The sequence below is a fragment of the Megascapheus bottae genome, chromosome 12, assembly GCF_031878675.1.
Source record: "Megascapheus bottae isolate mThoBot1 chromosome 12, mThoBot2.hap1, whole genome shotgun sequence".
Classification (NCBI taxonomy): Eukaryota; Metazoa; Chordata; class Mammalia; order Rodentia; family Geomyidae; genus Megascapheus; species Megascapheus bottae.
Genome location: NC_143520.1, coordinates 12466766 through 12489718, shown reverse-complemented (window position 1 = coordinate 12489718; position 22953 = coordinate 12466766). Strand labels below are relative to the sequence as shown.

Below are 22953 nucleotides of genomic sequence, written 5' to 3'. Positions count from 1 at the left end.
TAAAGGGCTTCTTCCCCTTAGCCTTTTGTTTAACATCTTGGGTATCTGAAGAGATACCAGATCTTTATTAATCTCATAGTGAAAAGAGATATATTGTTGTATTTATTACATCATTTACTAGTCCAGAATATTTTGAAGGAAATATTAGTTACCTTATGAATATTTGAGCTTGTATCTCAAATATTCACCATTTATTTTTGAATATTTTTATTTTCTTTAGTTGTATAAGGGAGTTGCCATTCAACAGAGCAGTGTATGTATACAGTGCTCAATGCCACTCCTTTTTAATATTCTTACCTACTACTCTCATCCTACCAGTTAGTTCCCTTTTAAAAATTTCAGGTTATATAGTGATTCTTCTTTTTTTGGGGGGGACATTTAACAAAGTAGTTTATGTATGCAGTGCAGCTTGATCTATGATCTCCTTTCAACATCTTCATTCCCCTCAATCTCTTCTCTTCCCTTTTTCTCAATTTTTTTTTCTTTCTTTTTTTTTTCTACCAGTCCTGTGGCTTGAACTCAGTATCTGAGCACTGTCTTGGGGCTTTCTCAAGGCTAGAGCCCTATCATTTGAGCCACAGCACCATTTCCTTTTTTTTTTTTCTATGTATATGGTTCTGAGGAATCTAACCTGGGTTTTTGTGAATGTGAAGCAAGCACTGTACCACTAGGCCAAACTCCTGACTCTTTTTCTCAATTCTGTAGTGTGTACAGTGCGTTCTTGCCTACATTCTACTCATTTTCTCCTTATTCATTCTTTCAGTGTTCTGGACTGCTTACTTATTCTTTTTTTTTTTTTTTTTGTAATTATCTTATCTTATATAGTATTTCTTTCTTTTTTGGAGGGCGGGGGGCTCGTGGGATGAACTCTGGCCTGGGCACTGTACCTGAGCTCTTCAGTTCTAGGCTACCTGTTACCCTTGAGCCAACCCCCACTTCCTGTTTTCTAGAGGTTAATTGGAGATAAGAGTCTCTCTTGTGGTAACACAAGGTAAGCTATGATACTTACATGGTCACTTCATTAGTTTCCTATTATTTTTTTTCCTTTCATCCATTGCCTTGAAAAATACTTTATCTGTGTCAGGAATGGGGATCCATTTTTCTGCCAGGGGCCATTTGGGTGTTTATGTCATTTGTATGCCATACTAAACTATCAACTTAAAATTTAGCTTTCTGTATTTCAGCTAACATTTAGCTACCCATTTCTAATGTGATGGCTGTCTGAAACAATTCCTTTTTTGAGACAAGAAATGTTAACAGATATTGACTATGTTACTACTTGAAACTGCATTTCTAGATTTGTCAACTACAGTGTGTAGTGTTGCACTTGACTCTTTGTGATGGTAAGTTTTGAAAAGAACAAAGTTGTACAAACACAGATGGTTATTTGTACATCTCAAAGTAGGAGGTTGTTTTCTCTCTTTCATCTCATCATGGCTAATCATGAATGATTTTCATGTTGTAGCTTATTAGGCAAAAAAATACATTGGAGAGTATGGCAGAGATGTTCAGTTCTATTTACTTTTTTTTTTTTTTTTGCCAGTCCTGGGCTTGAGCTCAGGGCCTGAGCACTGTCCTTGGACTTTCCCAAGGCTAGAGCTCTACCACTTGAGCCTCAGCACCACTTTCAGCTTTTTTCTATGTATGTGGTACCGAGGAATCGAACCCGGGTCTTCATGCATGCTAGGCAAGCACTTTAACCACTAGGCCAAACTCCCGGCCCCTCTATTTACTTTTTATGTTGTTGAATATCTCAAATTTTTCTCTTACTCACTAGCCTATTCAAGTATTTTGTCCTTCCAGAATGGGGAAATAGAACATATCTTCCCCCTTTTTTCCCCTCTTTTTTGTGGGTCATGCAGCTTGAACTCATTTTTACTTTTCATAGAAAAGTTTCATTTTCAGCCAGGCATGGAAGCTCGGGTCTGTAATCCTAGGTACTCAGGAGGCTGAGATCTGAGGATCATGGTTCAAAGCCAGCCCAGGCACTAAAGTCCATGAAACTCTCATCTCCAGTTAACCACTAGAAAACTGGAAGTGTCACTGTGGCTCCTGGGGTAGAGGGGTAGTCTTGAGCTGAAGAGCTTCGGGACAATGCCCAGATGTAGGGTCATGCCTTGAGCTGAAGAGCTTGGAGACAGTACCCATACCCAGAGTTTAAGCCCCACGACCAACAACAACAACAAAAGGTTCATGTTGCATAGATTAATTTAGCTTCAAATGATTTCATGTTTGAGAATCAGATTGGGATCCTGAAGCTTGAGATAGCATGTTAATGTCTGCCATGAACACTAGATCACATAGCTACTTACTTTCATTGAGTTAGTTCCCTGACAGGTTTTTCCCTTAAGGTCCATGAATGGCTTGAATTTATACTACAGTTTAAAAACTTTATGAGTCACTGCACTTCATAGTTTAAGAGAACTGTGTTAACTGTTTATTTTGTGTTACTGCAATAAGTAGTATACTTACGTGAATTTTTTACTAACTGTATTTCAGTGAAACATTTTGAAAAGTTAACTCCAGGGGCTGGGAGTTGGGCCTAATGGTAGAGTGCTTGCCTAGCATTCACAAAGACCAGGTTTGATTCCTTGGTACCACATATATAGAAAAAAGCTGGAAATAGTGCTATGGTTCAAGTGGTAGATCTCTAGTCTCGAGAAAGCCTAAGGATAGTGAGTTCAAGCCCCAGGACTGAGAACATGGGCCGGGAGCATGGCTTAGTGGTAGATTGCTTGCCTAGCATGCATGAAGCCCTAGGTGTGATTCCTTGGTACCACATACACAGTAAAAGCCAGAAGTGGTGCTGTGGCTCAATTGGTAGAGCATTAGCATTGAGAAAGCCCAAGGGCAGTTTTCAGGCCCTGAGTTCAAGCCCCAGGACTGGCAAAAAAAAATGTAGAGAGCTCATCTTATATACTCTTTATACATTATCATATTGGAACTAAAGGTGTGGGTCAAGCAGTAGATTATTTTATTACCAGCCCTTCTCTGAGGAATATTAAACTCTCTTGCATAATTGTTGGGTTCCTTGGAAAAAATACCTATGACCTCAGAATTGCTAATGTTAACATATTACTTACTACCTCATTTTCTTTTTTTAATGCCAGTCCTGGGGCATGAGTGCAGGGTCTGCACACTGTCCATGGGCTTTCTCAAGGCTAGCACTCTACCACGTGAGCCACAGCACCGCTTCGCCTTTTTCTGTGTATGTGGTTCAGAGGAATTGAACCCAGGTCTTTTTGTGTGCTAGGCAAGCACTCTAGCACTAGGCCAAACTCCCAGCTCTGTCTCATTTTTAATTTGGAGCTATCCTAATAGTGTAGAAAGCCCTTTTTCTGTTCATTGGTGAGAGATTTCCTGTATCTGTTTATATGCAGTTTCATTTATCAGATTATCTGACATGTATTTTGGTCACCTTTTTTTTTTTTTTTTTTGGTCAGACCTGGGGCTTGAACTCAGGCCTGGGCACTGTCCTTGGACACTTTGCTCAAGGCTAGTGCTTTGCCACCTGAGCCACAGCACCATTTCTGGCTTTCTCTGTGTATGTGGTACAGATGATTCGACCCAGGGCTTCATGTGTGCTAGGTGAGCACTCTTACCACTAGGCTATACTCTTGGCTTTTGGTCAGCTTTTTTGACTTCTTGGTTATAGCTGGTCGTTACTGATGACAGTGACAATATCAGGATCAGTTAAGACATAATAGATTTTTTGTTAGTGGTAGTTGAATCTGGATAACTTAAACACACAAAGCAAACCACCCTTATTCCCTAATATGCTTTACCTACAGAGCTTTTCATTAGTAGTTTAGCTCCTTCAATGTCATTTGGCCTGCAGCTGAAATACTACCTCATTAAAAAGACCTTCCCTGTTAAACCCATTCTAAGGGAGTCTATCAGGCATCTTCTCTACAATATACTGTTAGATTATTTTCATAAATTTATTTTAATATTCTCATATTTTCTCATTTCTCCAACTAGAAAATTAAAAAACAAGATAATTGGGAGGGGGTGGGAGGAGGGAAATGGGGACAAAAACATGAGATGGGATATCAGTGTGTAAGAAGTAATGCACCTACCTGATGAATTATAACCCCTCTATACATTATCCTGACAATTAAAACAAAAAACAAAAAACAAGTAGAGAACAAAAAAAAATCTGAGACCAAGGCTTTCTATATTCTTAGGAACTAACAGAGAAGGTCTTTTTATTGAGGTAGTATTTCAGCTATAGGCCAAATGACATGTAGGAACTAGGCATGTAGTAGTTTTTCAAAAACATAATTGAACATCTGGGGTTATTTTTACTTGGTTTTGTATATTTATTGCATAAAGTAATGAATTTCCTTTTCTTTTTTTTTTTTTTTTGCCAGTCCTGGGCTTGAGCTCAGGGCCTGAGCACTGTCCTTAGACTCTTTCAAGGCTAGAGCCACTTGAGCCTCAGCACCACTTCTGGCTTTTTTCTATGTATGTCGTACCAAGGAATCGAACCCGGGTCTTCATGCATGCTAGGCAAGCACTCTATCACTAGGCCAAACTCCCGGCTCCATGAATTTCCTTTTCTTATCTCTTCATTTCCTTTTTGCTTTCTATATACCTAGCACTCTCTTTTTTTTTTGCCAGTCCTGGGCTTGAGCTCAGGGCCTGAGCACTGTCCTTAGACTCTTTCAAGGCTAGAGCCACTTGAGCCTCAGCACCACTTCTGGCTTTTTTCTATGTATGTCGTACCAAGGAATCGAACCCGGGTCTTCATGCATGCTAGGCAAGCACTCTATCACTAGGCCAAACTCCCGGCTCCATGAATTTCCTTTTCTTATCTCTTCATTTCCTTTTTGCTTTCTATATACCTAGCACTCTCTTTTTTTTTTGCCAGTCCTGGGCTTGAACTCAGGGCCTGAGTACTGTCCTTCGGCTTTCTCAGGCTAGAGCTCTATCACTTGAGCCTCAGCACCAATTCCAGCTTTTTTTTTTTTTTTTTCTGTGTATGTGGTACTGAGGAATCAAACCCTATCATCTACCGCTAGGCCAAACTCCTGGCCCAGTACTCCTCCTTTTTACTTTCATGTTTTTTTTTTTTTCTTGTGCGTCATAGGGCTTAATCCATTCATCCATTGATGGATACCTAGGCTGATTTTATAAGTTGGCTATTGTGAATAATAGTGCCAGCTAGAGTTATTAAATGACCTCTAGATTATTCTTTTCTTTCCTTTCCTTTCTTTCTCTCTCTCTCTCTCTCTCTCTCTCTCTCTCTCTCTCTCTTTTTTTTTTGTCTCAAGTCATGGGGCTTGAACTCTGGGCCTGGGCGCTGTCTCTGAGCTCTTAAGCTCAAGGCTATTACCCTACCCTGGAGCTACAGCCGCACTTCCCATTTTGTAGAGGTTAATTGGAGATAAGAATCTCAAGCTCTTTAGTTCCTGGGCTGACTTTGAACCATGATCCTCAGATCTCAGCCACCCGAGTAGCTAGGATTATAGTCGTGAGCTATTGCTCCTGCTCCCAGCTTCTTTCTTTTTGTGTGGGTGTGCTGGTCCTGGGGCTGAAACTCAGGGTGTGGGCACCAGCTTTGAGCTAAAAAGCTGATGAGCTAAAAGAGCTCGTTCTCTACCACTTGAGCTATAATTCCAGTTCTGGCTTTTTGATGGTTACCTGGAAATCAAAGTCTCATAGACTTATGTCTGGGCTGGCTTTGAACTGCAATTCTCTGATCTTAATCTCCTGAATAGGTAAGATTACAGGTGTGAGCCACTGGTGCCTCAATTTTCTTTTCTCTTTCTTGCCAGTCCTGGAGCTTGAACTCAGACCTGGGCACTGTCCTTGGGCTTTCCTCAAGGCTAGAGCTCTACCACTTGAGCCATAGCACCACTTCTTGTTTTTTCTTCCTTTTTTTTTTAATATATTCTTTATTGTAATTAATAGGTTAGATCATATTTGCCAGATAGAAAGTACGTTAATTCATAAACATTGCTATCCTTTCTCATGTTTTTGTCCCCATTTCTCTCCTCCATCTCCTCCCCTCATCTTGTTTTCCCCCTTCCCTATCCTATTTCAAATAAACAAACATATATACAATATATCAGATAACAAGGTAAGATACTGTAACAATATGAGATAACCAAGAGACAGCAAGAGAGATGAGAAATAACATGGTACATTAAGAATAACAGTCACACATTATGTGTGTTTTTTTTTTTTTAATATCCTGGAGATCTTTCATTCAACCTCATCCTATGTGGCCTTATGTATCTAGGTTTTGCCCTATGTAAACCTCTGTTAGGAGAATCCAAGATTTATACTAATTATGACAAATGAGGGAAACCATTGAGCCTATGTTACTTTGAGTCTGGCTTACTTCACTTAATATGATTTTTTTCTGTCTTTCCATTTCCTTACAAATGGAAGCATAGAATTACATTGTGTATAAATACTACATCTTGTTGATCCAGTCATCAACTGAGGGGCATCTGGATTGGTTCCATATCTTTGCTATGGTAAATAGTGCTGCAGTGAACATCGCTGTGCTAGTGGCTTTAGTATGTCCTTGTTTCTGGACAGTTGGGTAAATGCCAAGTAGTGGAATTGCTGGGTCATAGGGGAGTTCTATGTTTAGTCTTTTGAGGAACTGCCATACTGCTTTCCATAGTGGTTGAACGAGTTTACATTCCCACCAACAGTGTAGTAGTGATCCCTCCTGGCCACATCCCCACCAGCATCTGTTGTTACTAGATTTCTTGATCATGCCATTCTAACTGGAGTGAGGTGGAATCTTAGAGTTGTTTTGATTTGCATTTCTTTAATGGCCAGAGATGTCGAGCATTTCTTCATGTGTCTATAGGCCTTATTTCTTCAGAGAAGTCTCTCTTTAAGTCTTTGGCCCATCTTTTAATGGGATGGTTGTTTCTTTGGAGATTAGTTTTGGAGTGATTCGGTTTTTTTTGAGCTGTTGATATAATTTAGATATGAGGCCTCTGTTCTATGGTTAGTAAAGATCTTCTACTTTGTAGGCTTTCTATTTAGTTTGCTAGCTATGTCCTTTGCCAAGTGATGCTGGCAGAACTGGTTAAGCACCTGCTAAAAACTAAAGTTGGATCCTTCTATGTTACCCTGCACCAGGATTAACTCCAAATGGATCAAAGACCTTGAGATAAAAGCAGATACCCTGAAAACTTTACAAGAAGGAATAGGAGGTACACTAGGCCTCCTTGGCACGAGTCAAAACTTTATTAATAAAGACCCAGAAACACAACAAATTAAAGATTGGACAAATGGGACTGCATTAAACTACAAAGCTTCTGTATGGCAAAGGACACTTCTGGCTTTTTCTATGTATGTGGTACCAAGGAATTGAACCCAAGTCTTTGTGCATGATAGGCAGGCACTCTACCACTAGGCCAAACTCCCAGCCTCACATATACTTTATCACTATTTTTGTTAGTCATTGGACTTGAACTCTGAGCCTGGGTGCTGTCCTTGAGCTCTTCAGTTCAAGGCTACAGCTGTATCCCTTGAGCCACAGTGCTACTTCCTGGTCACATATACTTTAAAAACAAAACAAAACAATATGCACTCACTCACAAAATAGCCAAACATCAGAAAATAGAAGGGCCTATAAGATGAAAAAATGTTTCAGACTACAGTGGGGAATTTTTTGACTATTGAAAATGCCTTTGTTTGAAACGCAAAGATAATTGGTTTTAGTGGGAACTGCTTTTAGTGGAAACTGTTCTTTTAACTTGATGTTTTAAAATTATAAAGAAAGATATTGTCTGCCACATTACCTTATATTTTATTTGCGAATGTTGTAATTAGAAGTAATATATTCTTGACTGGTTGGACTTCACTGTTAATTTTTTCTTATTTTATTACAGGTTTTGCAAAAGGCATCAAATTAAATCAAGTTCAAATATTCCCTGTGTCCCCAAAGACTTACTGATGATGTCTGAATTTGTTCTCCCACGATTTATTTTTTGTCTCATTCAATACTTAAGAGAAGGCTATAATGAACCAGGTATGTTTTAATTATGCATTGTTAATATATTTCTTAAATTCACAATTTATTTAGCAATAATGAGTTTAATGTGAAGAGCTCAGGGACAGCACTCAGGCCCAGAGTTCAAGCCCCACAACCAACAAAACCAAACAAAAAATATTAATGCTATAAATTTACATGAAATTTGGAACTGTATACATTTCTATCATTGATGTCACCTTTAAAATGTTTAAGAATATTCTATAACGTCACATTCTCAAAGTATGTTGTAAGTCATTTTGCTGTGTGTATGTGTGGATGAGAGAGAGTGAGCATGTGTGCTGATACTGAAGCTTGAGATTGGTGCCTGATACTGTCCTTTGCCTTTTTAGTTCAAATCTGGCACTCTACCAACTTGATCCAAGTTCCACTTTCAGCTTTTTGCTGCCTAAATTCTCTTGGACTTGTGTACCTGGGCTGGTTTTGAACCTCAGTCTTCATATATCAGCCTCCTGAGAAGCTATAATTTTGAGCCACTGGCTGTTCTTTTCCTTCCTTCCTTCCTCCCTCCCTCCCTCCCTCCCTTCCTCCCTTCCTCCCTTCCTTCCTTTCCTTCCCTTCCCTTCCCTTCCCTTCCCTTCCCTTCCCTTCCCTTCCCTTCCCTTCCCTTCCCTTCCCTTCCCTTCCCTCCCTCCCTCCCTCCCTCCCTCCTTCCTCTCTCTCTCCTTTCTCCTTCCTTCCTTCCTTCCTCCCTTCCCTCCCTCCCTCCCTCCCTCCCTCCCTCCCTCCCTCCCTCCCTCCCTTCCTCCCTCCCTCCCTCCCTCCCTCCCTCCCTCCCTTCCTTCCTTCCTTCCTTCCTTCCTTCCTTCCTTCCTTCCTTCCTTCCTTCCTTCCTTTTCCTTCCTTCCTTCCTTCTTTCCTTCCTTCCTTCCTTCCTTCCTTCCTTCCTTCCTTCCTTCCTTCCTTCCTTCTTTCCTTTCTTCTTTCCTTCCTTCTTTCCTTCCTTCCTCCCTCCCTCCTTCCCTCCCTCTCTCCCTCCTTCCCTCCCTCCCTCTCTCCCTCTCTCTCTCTCTCTTTTTCTTTGTTTCCTCCCTCCTTTTTTCCTTCCTTCCTTCTTTTCTTTTCTTTTCTTTCTTTCCTTGTTGGTCCTGGGTCTTGAACTCTGGGCCTGGGTGTTATTCCTGAGCTCTTCAGCTCAAGGCTACCACCCTACCCTTGAGCCAAGCCCCACTTCCCAGTTTCTAGGGGTTAAGAGTCTCCTTTCTGCCTGAGCTGGCTTTGAACTGCAATCCTCAAATCTCAGCTGAGTAGCTAGGATTATAGGGGTGAGCCACCTTGCCCTGCTTGGGTGTACTTTCCTTATTTGTACATTTTAAGCAAAAATAAATACTTTTTCTCGGGGTATTTATCTTAAAATAGAGAAAAATACTATTTTCATTTTTGTCTCAAAGTGTTTTAGGTGGAAGGATACCCACATACCATTGAAATTTTTTTTATTATTTCTCATATCGAGTTTACAGATTTGTGGGAATTTAGATTTGTATTACAAATATTGTATTTTAGATAAGTAATATAAAATCAGTTTATTATGAAAACCTTAATCTTTTTCTAACATTTATTTATTTGCCAGTTCTGGGGCTTGAACTCAGGGCCTGACCATTGTCCTTTGGTTTTCCTCAACTCTACCACTTGAGCCATAGCACCACTTCTGGCTTTTTTTTAACTTCCGCCTTTTTCTATGTATGTGGTACCAAGGAATAGAACCCAGGTCTTCATGTATGCTAGGCATGCAGAAAACCCTTAATCTTATGTTACTTTTATCAAAGATTACTTCATCTGAAAGTGTATGGTTTTTTTGGTGCCAGTCCCAGGGCTTGGACTCAAGGCCTGAGCACTGTCATTGGGCATTCCTCAAGGCTAACACTCTACCACTTAAGCCACAGCACCGCTTCTGGGGTACCAAGGAATCGAACTGGGTCTTTGTGCATGCTAGGCAAGCACTCTACCACTAGGGCAAACTCCTGGCCCATCTCAATATATTTTAATTCTATCATGTTTTAGTCTAGGGTGTAATTTTTAGCTTTTTCTTAAATACTACCTTGTTTTGACGTGACTTTAGTGTTACATATACATCTGGAAGTGTGGGACCTTTGTCTTCTGACAGATGCTTAGTACCTTATGATTCATGTCTTTTTTTGTGAGGACTGAATTACTGCGCAAGTCAACTCTAGGCTGATGTTGGGTAGATAGCAATTTTCTTTTTCCTTTTTTCTTTTTCTGTTGATTGTGGGGCTTGAACTCTGGAGCTGGGGACTGATCCTGAGCTCTTCAGCTCAAGACTACTGCCCTATGCCTTGAGCCACAGGCCACTTCTGGTTTTCTAGTGGTTAACTGAAGATAGGAATCTCAGGATCTTCAGTGCCTGGGCTGGCTTTGAACCATGGGCTGGCTTTGAACTGAGATCCTTAGATCTCATCCTCCTGGGTAGCTAGGATTGTAGGCATGAGTCACCACCCCTCGCTCTTGAGTAAAATTTCTTCTTAATTATATTTATATTTTTACATATAAAAATACATTCTATTTTTTTTTTTTCAATCAGCAGCTGATGTACCATCAGAAAAAGATCTTAACAAAGTCCTTCAGCTTTTGGAACCTCAAATTTCCTTTCTAGAAGAACTCACTAAAATGGGAGGAGCAATGAGGTCTGTTCTTACTCAGGTTTTGACAAATCAGCAAAACTACAAAGATCTGACTTCTGGTAAGTAAAGTAGGAGAAATTATGGTTTATTTACACTGCTATCATAAGACATTGGATATTTGGGGCTAGGAATGTGGGTTAGTGGTAGAGTACTTGTCTAACATGAATGAAGCCCTGGGTTCAATTCCTCAGTACCACATAAGCAGAAAAAGCTGTAAGTGGCTCTGTGTCTAAGTGGTTGAGGTTGAGTTCTACCCTTGAGCAGAAGGAAGCTCAGAGATTGTGTCCATGCTCTGAATTCAAGCCCCAGGACTGGCCCAAAAAAAAAAAAAAAAGAAATGAAGGGGGATTTTGTAACTTTAAAGTGTAGATTTCCCCCATATAATGCAGAAGTTATTAAGAGAATTTCTTATTTTGTAGATGAAGAAACTTGAACTCCAGGAAAATAAAGTGACCTGTTTAAGAGTTTTCAACTAATTGATATTAACAAACCCAGGTCTCTTTAACTTTTGGTATGATGTATTCATATTCTACCTTGCCTTTAAGCAATGCCAACAGTCACTTCTCTGTGTTTTTTTTGACACTCTAAACCTTTGGATTACTATTCTATGATTTTATAATAATATAAATTTTACATTATGAAACAAAATTAGTGGGTACTTGTATATCTGACATTGTTATATAAAACTGTTTAATCATTTTTTATTAGTTCAAGTACCCTTGAAGGAAGGCCATAGTCTCATTTGTTTAATCGTTTGTTTTGTTTTTTTAGTACCAGCTCTGGGGTTTGAACTAAGGATCTGAGCTTTTTGGTCAAGGGTGTTAGCCACAGTTCCACTTAAGGCTTCTTTTGGTACATAATTGGAGATAAGAGTATTACAGACTTCCCTGCACTGGCTGGGTTTGATCTGTGATCCTTAATCAAAGATCCCTAGGCTGAGACCTCTTGAGTAGCTAGAATTACAAGTCTTAGTCACCAGTTGTTTTTTTTTTTTTTTTGCCAGTCGTGGGCTTGAGCTCAGGGCCTGAGCACTGTCCTTGGACTTTCTCAAGGCTAGAGCTCTACCACTTGAGCCTCAGCACCACTTCCGGCTTTTTTCTATGTATGTGGTACCGAGGAATCGAACCCGGGTCTTCATGCATGCTAGGCAAGCACTTTAACCACTAGGCCAAACTCCCGGCCCCTTAGCCACCAGTTTTTGACTGTTTTTTGTTTTTTTTTAATTGGTCTTGAGGGGCTTGAACTCAAGGCTGGGACTTCTGACCTTGAGCTCTTTTGCTCAAGACAAGTGATCTACCAATTTGAGCCACTGCTCCACTTTTGGTTTTTGAGTGGTTAATTGGAGTGATAGTCTCATGGGGAGTTTTCTGCCAGGGTTGGCTTCAAACTTCAATCCTTAGATCTTAGCCTCCCGAGTAGCTAGGATTACCGGCATGAACTACTGGCTTTTTTTTTTTTTTGTCTTGTGATTGGAACTCTGGGCCTGGATGTTATCTCTGAGCTCTTCTGCTCAAGGCTACCACCCTACCCCTTGAGCCACAGCACCACTTAACAGTTTTCTGGTGGTTAATTGGAGATAAGAGTCTCTTGGACTTTAGTGCCCAGGGTGGCTTTGAACCTTGATCTTCAAATCTCAGCCTCCTGAGTAGGATTACAGGTGTGAGCCATCATGCCTGGCCCAGCTATTTATTATTATTATTATTATTATTATTTATTTATTTTTTTGCCAGTCTTCCTTGGGCTTGAACTCAGGGCCTGAGCACTATCCTTGGACTAGCCAAGGCTAGGGCTCTGCCACTTGAGCCACGGCACCACTTGTGGCTTTTTCTGTGTATGTGGTACTGCAGAATCTAATCCAGGGCTTTGTGCATGCTAGGCAAGCACTCTACCACTAGGCCAAACTCCTGGCCCCCCCCCCCCTTTTTTTTTTTTAAATTTAATGACCATAAAGTTTATTCTCAGACGTGAATTTAACATCTTTGGAAGCACCTAAGCATTTTCTATTATTAATCTGGAACATAGTTTTTCTATAAGCTAACATTTTCTATAAAATCAGAACTCTTGCACAAAAAAGCAGTTAGATAAGAATAACAATTCCTTTTGGGTTTAGATGTAGGAAACACCAATTATAAAAAGTCATTCATTAGGGCTGGGAGTTTGGCCTAGTGGTTAAAGTGCTTGCCTAGCAAGCATGAAGACCCAGGTTCGATTCCTCGGTACCACATACATAGAAAAAAGCCGGAAGTGGTGCTGAGGCTCAAGTGGTAGAGCTCTAGCCTTGAGAAAGTCCAAGGACAGTGCTCAGGCCCTGAGCTCAAGCCCAGGACTGGCAAAAAAAAAAAAAAAAAAAAAGTCATTCATTAACCCTGAATAGTAGGAAGTACGTTGTGTTACTGACATAAAATGAAATATTATAGGGCTGGGAGTGTGTCCTAGTGGTTGAGGACTCACTTAGTGTACATGAAGCCCTGGGTTCAATTCCTTGGTACCACATATACACAAAAAGTCCAGAGTGGTACTGTAGCTTAAGTGGTAAAGTGCCAGCCTTGGAAAGCTCAAGGACAGTGCCCAGGCCCTGAGTTTAAAAAAAAAAAAATACTACATAGCAATAGCAATGAAAGATGAAGAAATATTAAATAGTACAGCCATTCATACTGGAATGAACAACCTATGCCTCCACCCAGAAATTATACTCTTAATTCTTAGTATGTGATAATACAAAGCACTTGGCATAAACAGGTATTAAAAATAATTTTAGTGTCTCTTTCTCTGTCCCCATTGGAGAGTACACTCTTTTAGAGTGCCCTGCCCTTCTGTTTGTTTATGTGTTTGCTTGTTTACTTATTCCATAAAGCTCTGTCAAGTTTTCTTACCATCAAAAAAACTCCCAGTAATTTCATTTGTAATCTTTGAAAACATCATTCATGCTTTATTTCCTCCAGGAATTCTCTGCTAAGTTAGTGCTTTGGATAATTCTGAATGGTTGTTGTTAGGAGAACACAGACCATCAAACTAAATAGTGAAGTCTTCTTAATAATTGCCATGTTATGTATGTTACTTGTCTTGACTTTACTACTGGTTTTCAAGTTCCTTGAAGACTGTAGGGTAGTCCTTACCAATCTTTGTACCTGTCATGTAATCTCTCACATATTTTAGTTGCTGAGCTACTTAATAGATTTCACTATCTTTTGTAAGTATGCTGTACATTCTGGTATTGTAAATAGTAAACATAAGCATAAATACGCTTCATATTGTTCATTGTACAGGTCTTGCTCCATTAGGATATTTACCTATTAATGTATATAAAAGTTAATTAGATGGTTTTAATTAACTTGTGAGTGGAATATTTTCTTCAGATACTAACTTTGTTTTAAATATTAGGTCTTGGAGAAAATGCTTGTGCAAAGAAAAGTCATGAGAAGTACCTTTCAGCTTTGAAGAGCTCAGGACTTACATATCCTGAGGATAAGCTTATATATGGTATGCAGGACCCATCTGCTGGTACAAGTACTCTGGCAGTCCAAGGTTTGTTTATTTAATTTGAACAATATTAATTATTGAGATAAAATTCTCATCCATTTTCTCTTTTTGTTTTTCTGCCAGTAATGGGACTTTAACTGGAACATGTATTAATTATTGAACACATTAATTATTGAACACATTTATATTAAGATAAAATTCTCATTCATTTTCTCTTTTTGTTTTTCTGCCAGTAATGCGACTTAAACTCAGAGCATCTTGCTCTTGATTGGCTTTTTTCGTTCAAGGCTAATGCTCTGCTACTTGAGCAAGGCCTTCATTTTGGGATAATTGGAGAGACTCTGAAATTTGTCTATTTGAACAATCTTTAGATTTGAACCTCCTGATTAGCTAGAATTATAGGAATGAGCCAACAAATGCCAGCTCATTTGCCAGCAGTTAGTATAATTAATTATTTTTTATTTTTGTCGGTTGTGGGGCTTGAACTCTGGGCTTGGGTGCTGTCCCTCAGCTTTCAGCTCAAGGTTACTGCCCTACCCCTTGAGCCACAGCACCACTTCCAGTTTTCTAATGGTTAATTGGAGATAAGAGTCTCTTGGACTTTAGTGCCTGATCTGGCTTTGAACTGTGATCCTCAGATCTCACCTTCCTGAGTGACCCACCACGATCGGCTTATTTTTATTTTTAAAAATTGTTATTTTAAAGGTGATGTACAGAGGGGTTACAGTTACATAAGTCAGGTAAATAATATATTTTCTGTTTGGACAGTGTCACCCCTTCCCTCTCTTTCTCAATTTTTCCTTACATCTCTACCCGTAAGTTGTGTATAGTTCATTTTCAACCGTGAATACCATTGCTGTATTTGTTCACTTTTTGTCTGTCTATTTCTGTGCCTCTCCTTTTACTCCCAAAGACATGCACACAAACACAGAGCAAAAAGGAAAGAAAACGGGGCCGGGAGTTTGGCCTAGTGGTAGAATGCTTGCCTAGCATGCACGAAGACCCAGGTTCGATTCCTCGGTACCACATACATAGAAAAAAACTGGAAGTGGTGCTGAGGCTCAGCTGGTAGAGTTCTAGCCTTGAGAAAGTTCAAGGACAGTGCTCAGGCCCTGAGCCCAAGCCCAGGACTGGCAAAAAAAAAAAAAAAAAAAAATGAAAGAAAACAAACAGCAAAAAAGAGAATAAATTAACTGGGTATTAGTGACTCACACCTGTAATTGTAGTTACTCAGGAGGCTGAGATTGAGGTTTAAAGGATTATGGTTTAAAGTCATCCTGGGCAAGAAAATCTGAGACTATTATCTCTAATAAAAACAAGGAAACCAGAAGTGTTGTTTTGACTCAAAGTGATAGAGTGCTAGACTTGAGCAAAAGAACTTAGGGACAATGCCCAGACCCTGAGTTTCAAGCCCCACAACTGGCAAAAAACTATAACCTCTTGTTTTTATTTCCTAGAGTTCATTTTGAAAAATATTATTTTATATGGTAAGATTTACATGTACCTTTCTGTTCCTCTCCTAAGAGTATCTTCCTTTGTTCTCACTATATGTGAATGCCTAGAGACCTGTGTAATTTGTTATGTCCTGTTATTTTAGAGTTAGATTCCACATATGAAAGGTTTGTCTCTTGGAACTACTTCATTTATTCACCCTTTGTCCCTCCATTTCTGAGTATCTTACCCTCCCAAAACAAGACAAAAGAAAAAGAAAATAACAACAAATAAAAAACCCCTCTTGCATGAAACCTGGGTTTGATTCCTCGGTACCACATACATAGGAAAAAAAAAGCCGGAAGTGGTGCTGAGGCTCAAGTGGTAGAGCTCTAGCCTTGAGAAAGTCAAAGGACAGTGCTCAGGCCCTGAGTTCAGTCTCCATGACTGGCCAAAAAAAAAAAAAAACAAAACCCAAACAACAACAAAAAACCCTCTGTATGATGTTTCTATTTTCTGGAGTTTATTTTAATAAATATAATTCATCTAAATTATATTTTTCAAATTAAAAGTAAGCTGAATCAACATGGATTAAGCCTATAATTCTAGCCACTCAGGAAGCTGAGATATAGGATCATGGTTCAATGCCATGGCAGGAAAACTCATGAGATTCATGTCTCCAATTAACTGGCAAAAAAATCCAGAAGTGGAGCTGTGACTCATGTGGTAGAGCACTATCCTTGAGTGAAAAAGTTAATAAGGGACACCTATGCTCTGAATTAAAGCTCAAGTACAGTTACAAAAAGCAAACAAATATTGAAAAAGATCCTTGTAAGTAGAAGTTTTCACTGAAAGTTTCCTATCAAAATATCAGTCTATTAGGTCCAGATTTATTTGTAACAAATGAAGAATATTTATCAAGATAGTTGTTAGAGGGCTGGCAGTATGACCTAGTGGTAGAGTGTTTGCCTAGCTCAAAGCCCCAGATTTGATTCCTTGGTACCACATACACAGAAAAAGCTAGAAATGGTGCTGTGGCTCAAGTGCTAATGCTCTAGCCTTGAGAAAGCCCAAGGACAGTGCCCAGGTCCTGAGTTATAAGCCCCATGAATGACAAAAAACAAAATGCAAAAAACCCAAGATACTTGTTAGAAAGAGATGTGTTCATTTGACAAAACCTAACTTTTTCTTGTTTATGTCAAATATGAAAACTTTTTTTTCTGTCTTCCACAGGTTTTGCAGGTGCAACAGGAACATTGGGACAAGTAGATTCTTCAGATGAGGTAAAATTTAAAATTCTAAAAATAACTAGAAGCTGAGCATTGGTAGCTCACGCCTGCAATCCTAGCTACTCAGGAGGCTGAAATCTGAGGATTACGGTACAAAGCCAGCCTGGCCATGAATGTCAGTGAGACCCTTATTTCCAATTAGCTATGAGAAAACTGGAAGTGGTGCTGTGGCTCAAGTGATAAGAGTGTTAGCCTTGAGCTGAAGAGCTCAGGGACAGAGCCCAGGCCCAGAGTTCAAGCCCCACTACCAACCAAAAAAAAAAAAAGCTAAAGGTTTTATAATTGAGCAAAATGTTACTGTAGTTTAAAGATCTCATTCTGGCCAGGTGCGACATGGTGGCTCACACCTGTAATCCTAGCTATTGAGGAGGCTGAGATCTGAGGATCATGGTTCAAAGCCAGCCCAGGCACTAAAGTCCTTGAAACATATCTCCAATAACCATTAGAAAATAGGAAGTGGCACCGCTATGGCTCAAGGGGTAGAGAGGTAGCCTTGAACTGTAGGGCTCAGGGACAGTGACTGTGACAAGGGGTAGGGCAATAGCCTTGAGCTGAAGAACTCAGGGACAGCACATAGTCTCAGAGTCCAAGCCCCGCAACTGACCAAAAAAAAAAAAAAAAAAGGCCCACTTTTCATATATTAATTTAGCTTCAGATGATTTCCTGTTTTGAGAATCAGATTGGAATCCTGAAGCTTGAGATACATGTTAATGTTAATGTCTGCCATGAACACTAGATCACAAGCTAGCTCCGACAACACCCATGCCCAGAGTTCAAGTCCCCTCACTGACAAAAAAAAAGAAAAATATTTCATTCATATGAGTTGTGTCAGGTATTTGCCTCCATATCCCTAAATGACAGAATATTATACATTTAACAATGCTATTTATATACATGATATTCTTCATACTATTACTTATTAGTTTTTCTTTGTATAGCTCATTTGAAATAACAGGAGAAAACATTGCTTGTGTTGTATGGAACCAAAACAAAACTAAAATTAAGGGTATACCTTATCTCTCAGAAGCCTTATTCCCACCTCCACTCCCCCACTCCTGGGGCTTGAACTCAGCGACTGGGCACTGTCCTTGGACACTTTTGCTCAAGGCTAGTGCTCTGCCAGTTGAGCCACAGTGCCACTTCCGGCTTTTTCTGAGTGTATGGTATGGAAGAATCTAACCTAGAGTTTCATGCATGGTAGGTGAGCGCTCTACCACTAAGTGGCTATATTCCTGGCCCCTCTCAGAAGCCTTTTTAAATTTAGCTTCTGTTTTAAAGTTTATAACTAGGGTGTGGGGGGGAGGGTAATGGGTACCAAGACATGTGAAAGGGTATCAATGTATGTGAATTAATGCACCTTCTATCTGGCAAATATCATGTAACCCTTTTACTAATTACAATAAAAAAGTAATAATACAATAAATAAAATAAATAAAAAAATAAAAAAAGTTTATAACTAGCAGATAATCCATTTCAAAAGAAAACTTCTCAATATTTTGTATAAGTTGATCTGATTATAGTTGAGAGTTTTTCAGGATTCTTTAGATAAAGCAAACTGCAAGGATATATTTTCCTTAGGCAATGTCTGTTCACCTGTGTGTAATAACTGGAAGATTAATCACTATGACTTTAAGGAACCTTAACTAGATGATTCATCACTATGACTTTAAGGGACCTTTCTATTCAAAATACATAGAATAATTTTTTTTTTTTGCTAGTTCTGGGAGTTGAACTCAGGACTTAGGCATTGCCCTTGGGCTTTCTCAAGGCTAGCGCTCTATCACTTGAACCACAGTACCACTTCAGGCTTTTTCTCTGTATGTGGTAGGGAGGAATCTAACTTAGGGCTTTGTGCATGCTAAGCAAGCATTCTACCACTAGGCCACGCTCCAGCCCCACAGAATAATTTAAAGTGCTTTGGTTTTTTTTGGAAATTATGATCATTTGAATGACCTTTGTGAGAAACAGAAAAATTCATCCAAACAAAATATCTGCATTCAGTTATACTATCTGGAGGTAATTGTTACTGATTTTGGCTTGCTTATGTCTAGCGTTTTTTCCTAAATATTCTTCCATAATTGAGAAATTATCATTGGCAGAATAAAATGAGTTACACTATGGATAAGCTGTGAACATCCCATGAATAGTTAAAAATTAATTTGCTAAAACAGGTAGCAAAAAGTAGGATTATTAAAATTGGAAACCAGAGTGATGCTGTGGCTGAAGTGGTAGAGTGCGAGGCTTGAGCACAGTGAGGTAGGGGCAGAGCCCATGCCTTGAATTCAAGCCCTAGGACCAGCAAAAAAGAAAGAAATCAGACATGTTTTTCAAAACAGCAGGAGAAAAAATAGTTTTACTTTGTCGATATAAAGTTAAATGCTATTTTTTTAATCAAAATTATATTAATGGCAATGAAAGTGATTTGGAAATAATAAAACTTTTACTGGGAAAGGCATTATAGAAACATTGAATGTATTCTTTCTAGAGAAGGAATAAGTTTTGCAGCATTCCTGGACAGTTGATAACACTCTTTTTAAACACTTCCACTGTAATGAGATTATCTACTTTATGAAGCAAGTGGTTTTTTTTTTTTTTCCAGTCCTGGGTTTGGGCTCAGAGCCTGAGCATTGTCCTTGGACTTTCTCAAGGCTAGCACTCTACCACTTGAGCCTCTCGGTATGTGGTACCGAGGACTCGAACCCGGGTCTTCATGCATGCTAGGCAAGCACTCTACCACTAGGCCAAACTCCCAGCCCTGCAAATGGTTCTTTTGCTTGATAGTTTTTTTTGGTCAGTCCTGGGCTTGAGCTCAGGGCCTGAGCACTGGCCTTGGATTTTCTCTAGATTAGAGCCCTACCACTTAAACCACAGCACCACTTTGGCTTTTTCTGTGTATGTGGTACTGATGAATCAAACTGGAGTCTTGGTGCATGCTAGGCAAGCACTCTACCACTAGGCCAAACTCCCAGCCCCCCCTCTCCTTTTTTTTTTTTTAACTTTTTTCTTGTTTTCGTTAGTTTTGGCCCTTGAACTCATGGCCTTGGCACTGTTTCTGAACTCTTTTGCTCAAGGCTAACCATGTTCTACCACCTTGAGCCACAGCTCCCACTTTGTTTGTTCTCTGATGGTTAGTTAGAGATAAGTCTCACGGACTGGAAAGCACCAATTCCCATTTTCTAGGGGTTAATTGGAGCTAAGAGTCTCAGGTCCTTTTGTGCCCAGGCTGTCTTTGAACCTTGATCCTCAGATTTCAGCCTCCTGAGTAGCTAGGATTACAGATGTGAGCCATCGCTTGGGCTTGCTTTTGTGTTTTTAATGTTATGAAAATAAGGTTAGAAAAATTTTCATTTTGGGATGCCTAAGAGTCTTTGAGAAGTATAATTTACTTGTTCTTATATTTGTATTTTTTTTTTCTTTTTCTTTTTTTTTTTTTTTGGCCAGTCCTGGGCTTGGGCTCAGGGCCTGAGCACTGTCCTTGGACTTTGTTAAGGCTAGCACTCTACCACTTGAACCTCAGCACCACTTCCGGCGTTTTGCTATGTATGTGGTACCGAGGAATCGGACCTGGGTCTTCATGCATGCTAGGCAAGCACTCTACCACTAGGCCAAACTCCCGGCCCAATATTTTATATATTTTAATGAAAGTTAGTATTAAAGGTGGAGTGAAACATTGATTAAGCATTCTATATTATATTCATATTAAGTGTATAAATTATGAGTGAGTATTATAATGCTGATTTTATTTTCCTATAGGAGGATCAGGATGGGAGTCAAGGCCTAGGCAAGAGAAAGAGGGTAAAACTAAGCAGTGGCACCAAAGGTATCTATATTCTGTTTGTTTATTTATTTATTTATTTTTGCCAGTCTTGGGGCTTGAATTCAGGACCTGGGCACTGTCCTTTGGATACTTTTTGCTCAAGGCCACTTGAGTTACAGTGCCACTTCTGGCTTTTTCCATGTATGTGGTACCAAGGAATTGAATATAGGGCTTTGTGCATGTGAGGTGAGTACTCTACCTGTAGGCCAAACTCCCTGCCCCCTGTTCTTTTTTTTTCTTCAAATACTTCATCAAAAAAGAGGAATCAGGAGGCTGTGAGTTTGGCCTAGTGATAGAGCACTTGCCTAGCATGCACGAAGACCTCCGTTCGATTCCTTGGTAACACATACATAGAAAAAAAAAAACGGAAATGATGCTGAGGCTCAAGTGATAGAGCTCTAGCCTTAAGAAAGTCCCAGGGGGGCTGGGAGTTTGGCCTAGTGGTTAAAGTGCTTGCCTCGCATGCATGAAGACCAGGGTTCGATTCCTCAGTACCACATACATAGAAAAAAGCCAGAAGTGGTGCTGAGGCTCAAGTGGTAGAGCTCTAGCCTTGAGAAAGTCCAAGGACATTGCTCAGGCCCTGAGCTCAAGCCCAGGACTGGCAAAAAAAAAAAAAAAAAAAAAAGTCCCAGGACAGTGTTCAGACCCTGAGCTCAAGCCCAGGACTGCCCCCCCCCCCAAAAAAAAAAAAAAAGAAGAAGGAATCATAGCTGGGCACAGTGGCTTACCCCTGTAGTCCTAGCTACTTAGGAAGCTGAGATCTGAGGATCATGGTTCGAAGCCAGACCAGGCACTAAAGACAAAGAGACTCTTATCTCTAGTGAATCACTAGAAAAGGGGAAGTAGGGCTCTGGCTCAATGGGTAGAGCAGTAGCCTTGAGCTGGAGCTCAATCAAGGACTGAGCCCAGGCCCAGAGTTTAAGCCCCATAACCCATACTCCCCAAAAAAACAAATAAACAAAAACCAGGCCTTGAACACTAGTGAGGCTGACAACACCTATGTAAGAAGGACAATGAAGACATTGTTTTCTTCCTTCTTGACAGTAAAATGATTAAATTCCATACAACTACAGCTATTCTTATTTTAAAAGAAGCCACAGCATTTTCTGTACATTTCGATTGTTTTATTGACTTAAAGTTAATGAGTCTTTCTTCTAACTTACATCAATTAGTAATAATTGTGGGTTCTGGCTTTTTGGCAGTGCAAGATTGCAGAGACCTGGGTTTTAAAATTGATAGCATTAGTTTTGTGCATAAAAATGTGTAAGATGATTACAGGGTGAATATTTCTTGCCAGAAGACCAGTTTTTTAGTTTCAAATAGTTGTGTAGAATTTACTGGTCTTGCAGTCAAAGAGTTTTGGATTATGTTTCAATTTTTGACTGTTGAACCTGTATTTTGAATCTTAGAAATTTCCTGTAAGTGACTTATATTTAAGGATAAGTAATACCCCCATTAAAATATAAAAATTAAGTGTTATATTCTGGAGAACTTATAGAATTAGCCTATTGGTATTACCATTGCATTATTGAAAGAGTATTATTTATTTATTTATTTAATTATTTTTTTTTGTGGGTTATGGGGCTTGAACTCACCTGCACTCTTTATTTCAAGGCTACCACCCTACCTCTGCCCTGGGCATTGTTACAAAGCTCTTTACCTCAAGGCTACCATCCTACCCTAGAGCCATGCCCCACTTCCTGTTTTCTGGAAGTTAATTGGAGATAAGAGTCTCAGAACCTTTTGTGTCCAGGCTGGCATTGAACATTAATCCTCAGATCTCAGCCTCCTGAGTAGCTAATATTAAAGGCATGAGCCACCAGGGCCAGCTGAAAAAGTATTCTTAATTTGTAGATACTTTAGCTGTTTGCCTGGTGATTATAGTATGGTTTGATATGACAAGTAACTTAAATCATTAAGTGATAAATTGTCTCGTATTCAGATCAATCCATAATGGATATTTTGAAACATAAAAGTTTTCTTGAAGAACTGTTGTTTTGGACAGTAAAGTATGAATTCCCCCAGAAGATGGTAACATTCTTACTTAACATGCTTCCGGATCAAGAATATAAGGTATCTCTATTTTTTTTATAAACTTTACTTTCATTATTAAATATTGTTTTAAAAAAGATTTATTTCTGAAACTATTTAATAGGGATAAGAACTGACATAACACTAGGAGAGAGTATTATTTAATTCTCTTGATAACTCAGAGGCTGCACAAAATGTGGAACAAATCTTTACAAAGAAGTAGCAGAATTCAAGGGG

At 39.4% G+C, this 22953-nt stretch overlaps 1 protein-coding gene across 2 annotated transcripts in view; it reads left to right on the top strand.

Moving 5' to 3' along the window:
• Ubr3 (ubiquitin protein ligase E3 component n-recognin 3) overlaps positions 1-22953 on the top strand; it is a 141455-nt gene that overhangs the window by 5685 nt on the left and 112817 nt on the right. For both annotated transcript variants that reach the window (XM_090342664.1, XM_090342665.1), the window contains exons 2-7: positions 7866-8005; positions 10566-10724; positions 14047-14190; positions 16810-16859; positions 20619-20685; positions 22628-22758. In XM_090342664.1, coding sequence (XP_090198790.1) covers positions 7866-8005; positions 10566-10724; positions 14047-14190; positions 16810-16859; positions 20619-20685; positions 22628-22758 — 691 coding nt within the window. The remainder of the gene's footprint in view (positions 1-7865; positions 8006-10565; positions 10725-14046; positions 14191-16809; positions 16860-20618; positions 20686-22627; positions 22759-22953) is intronic.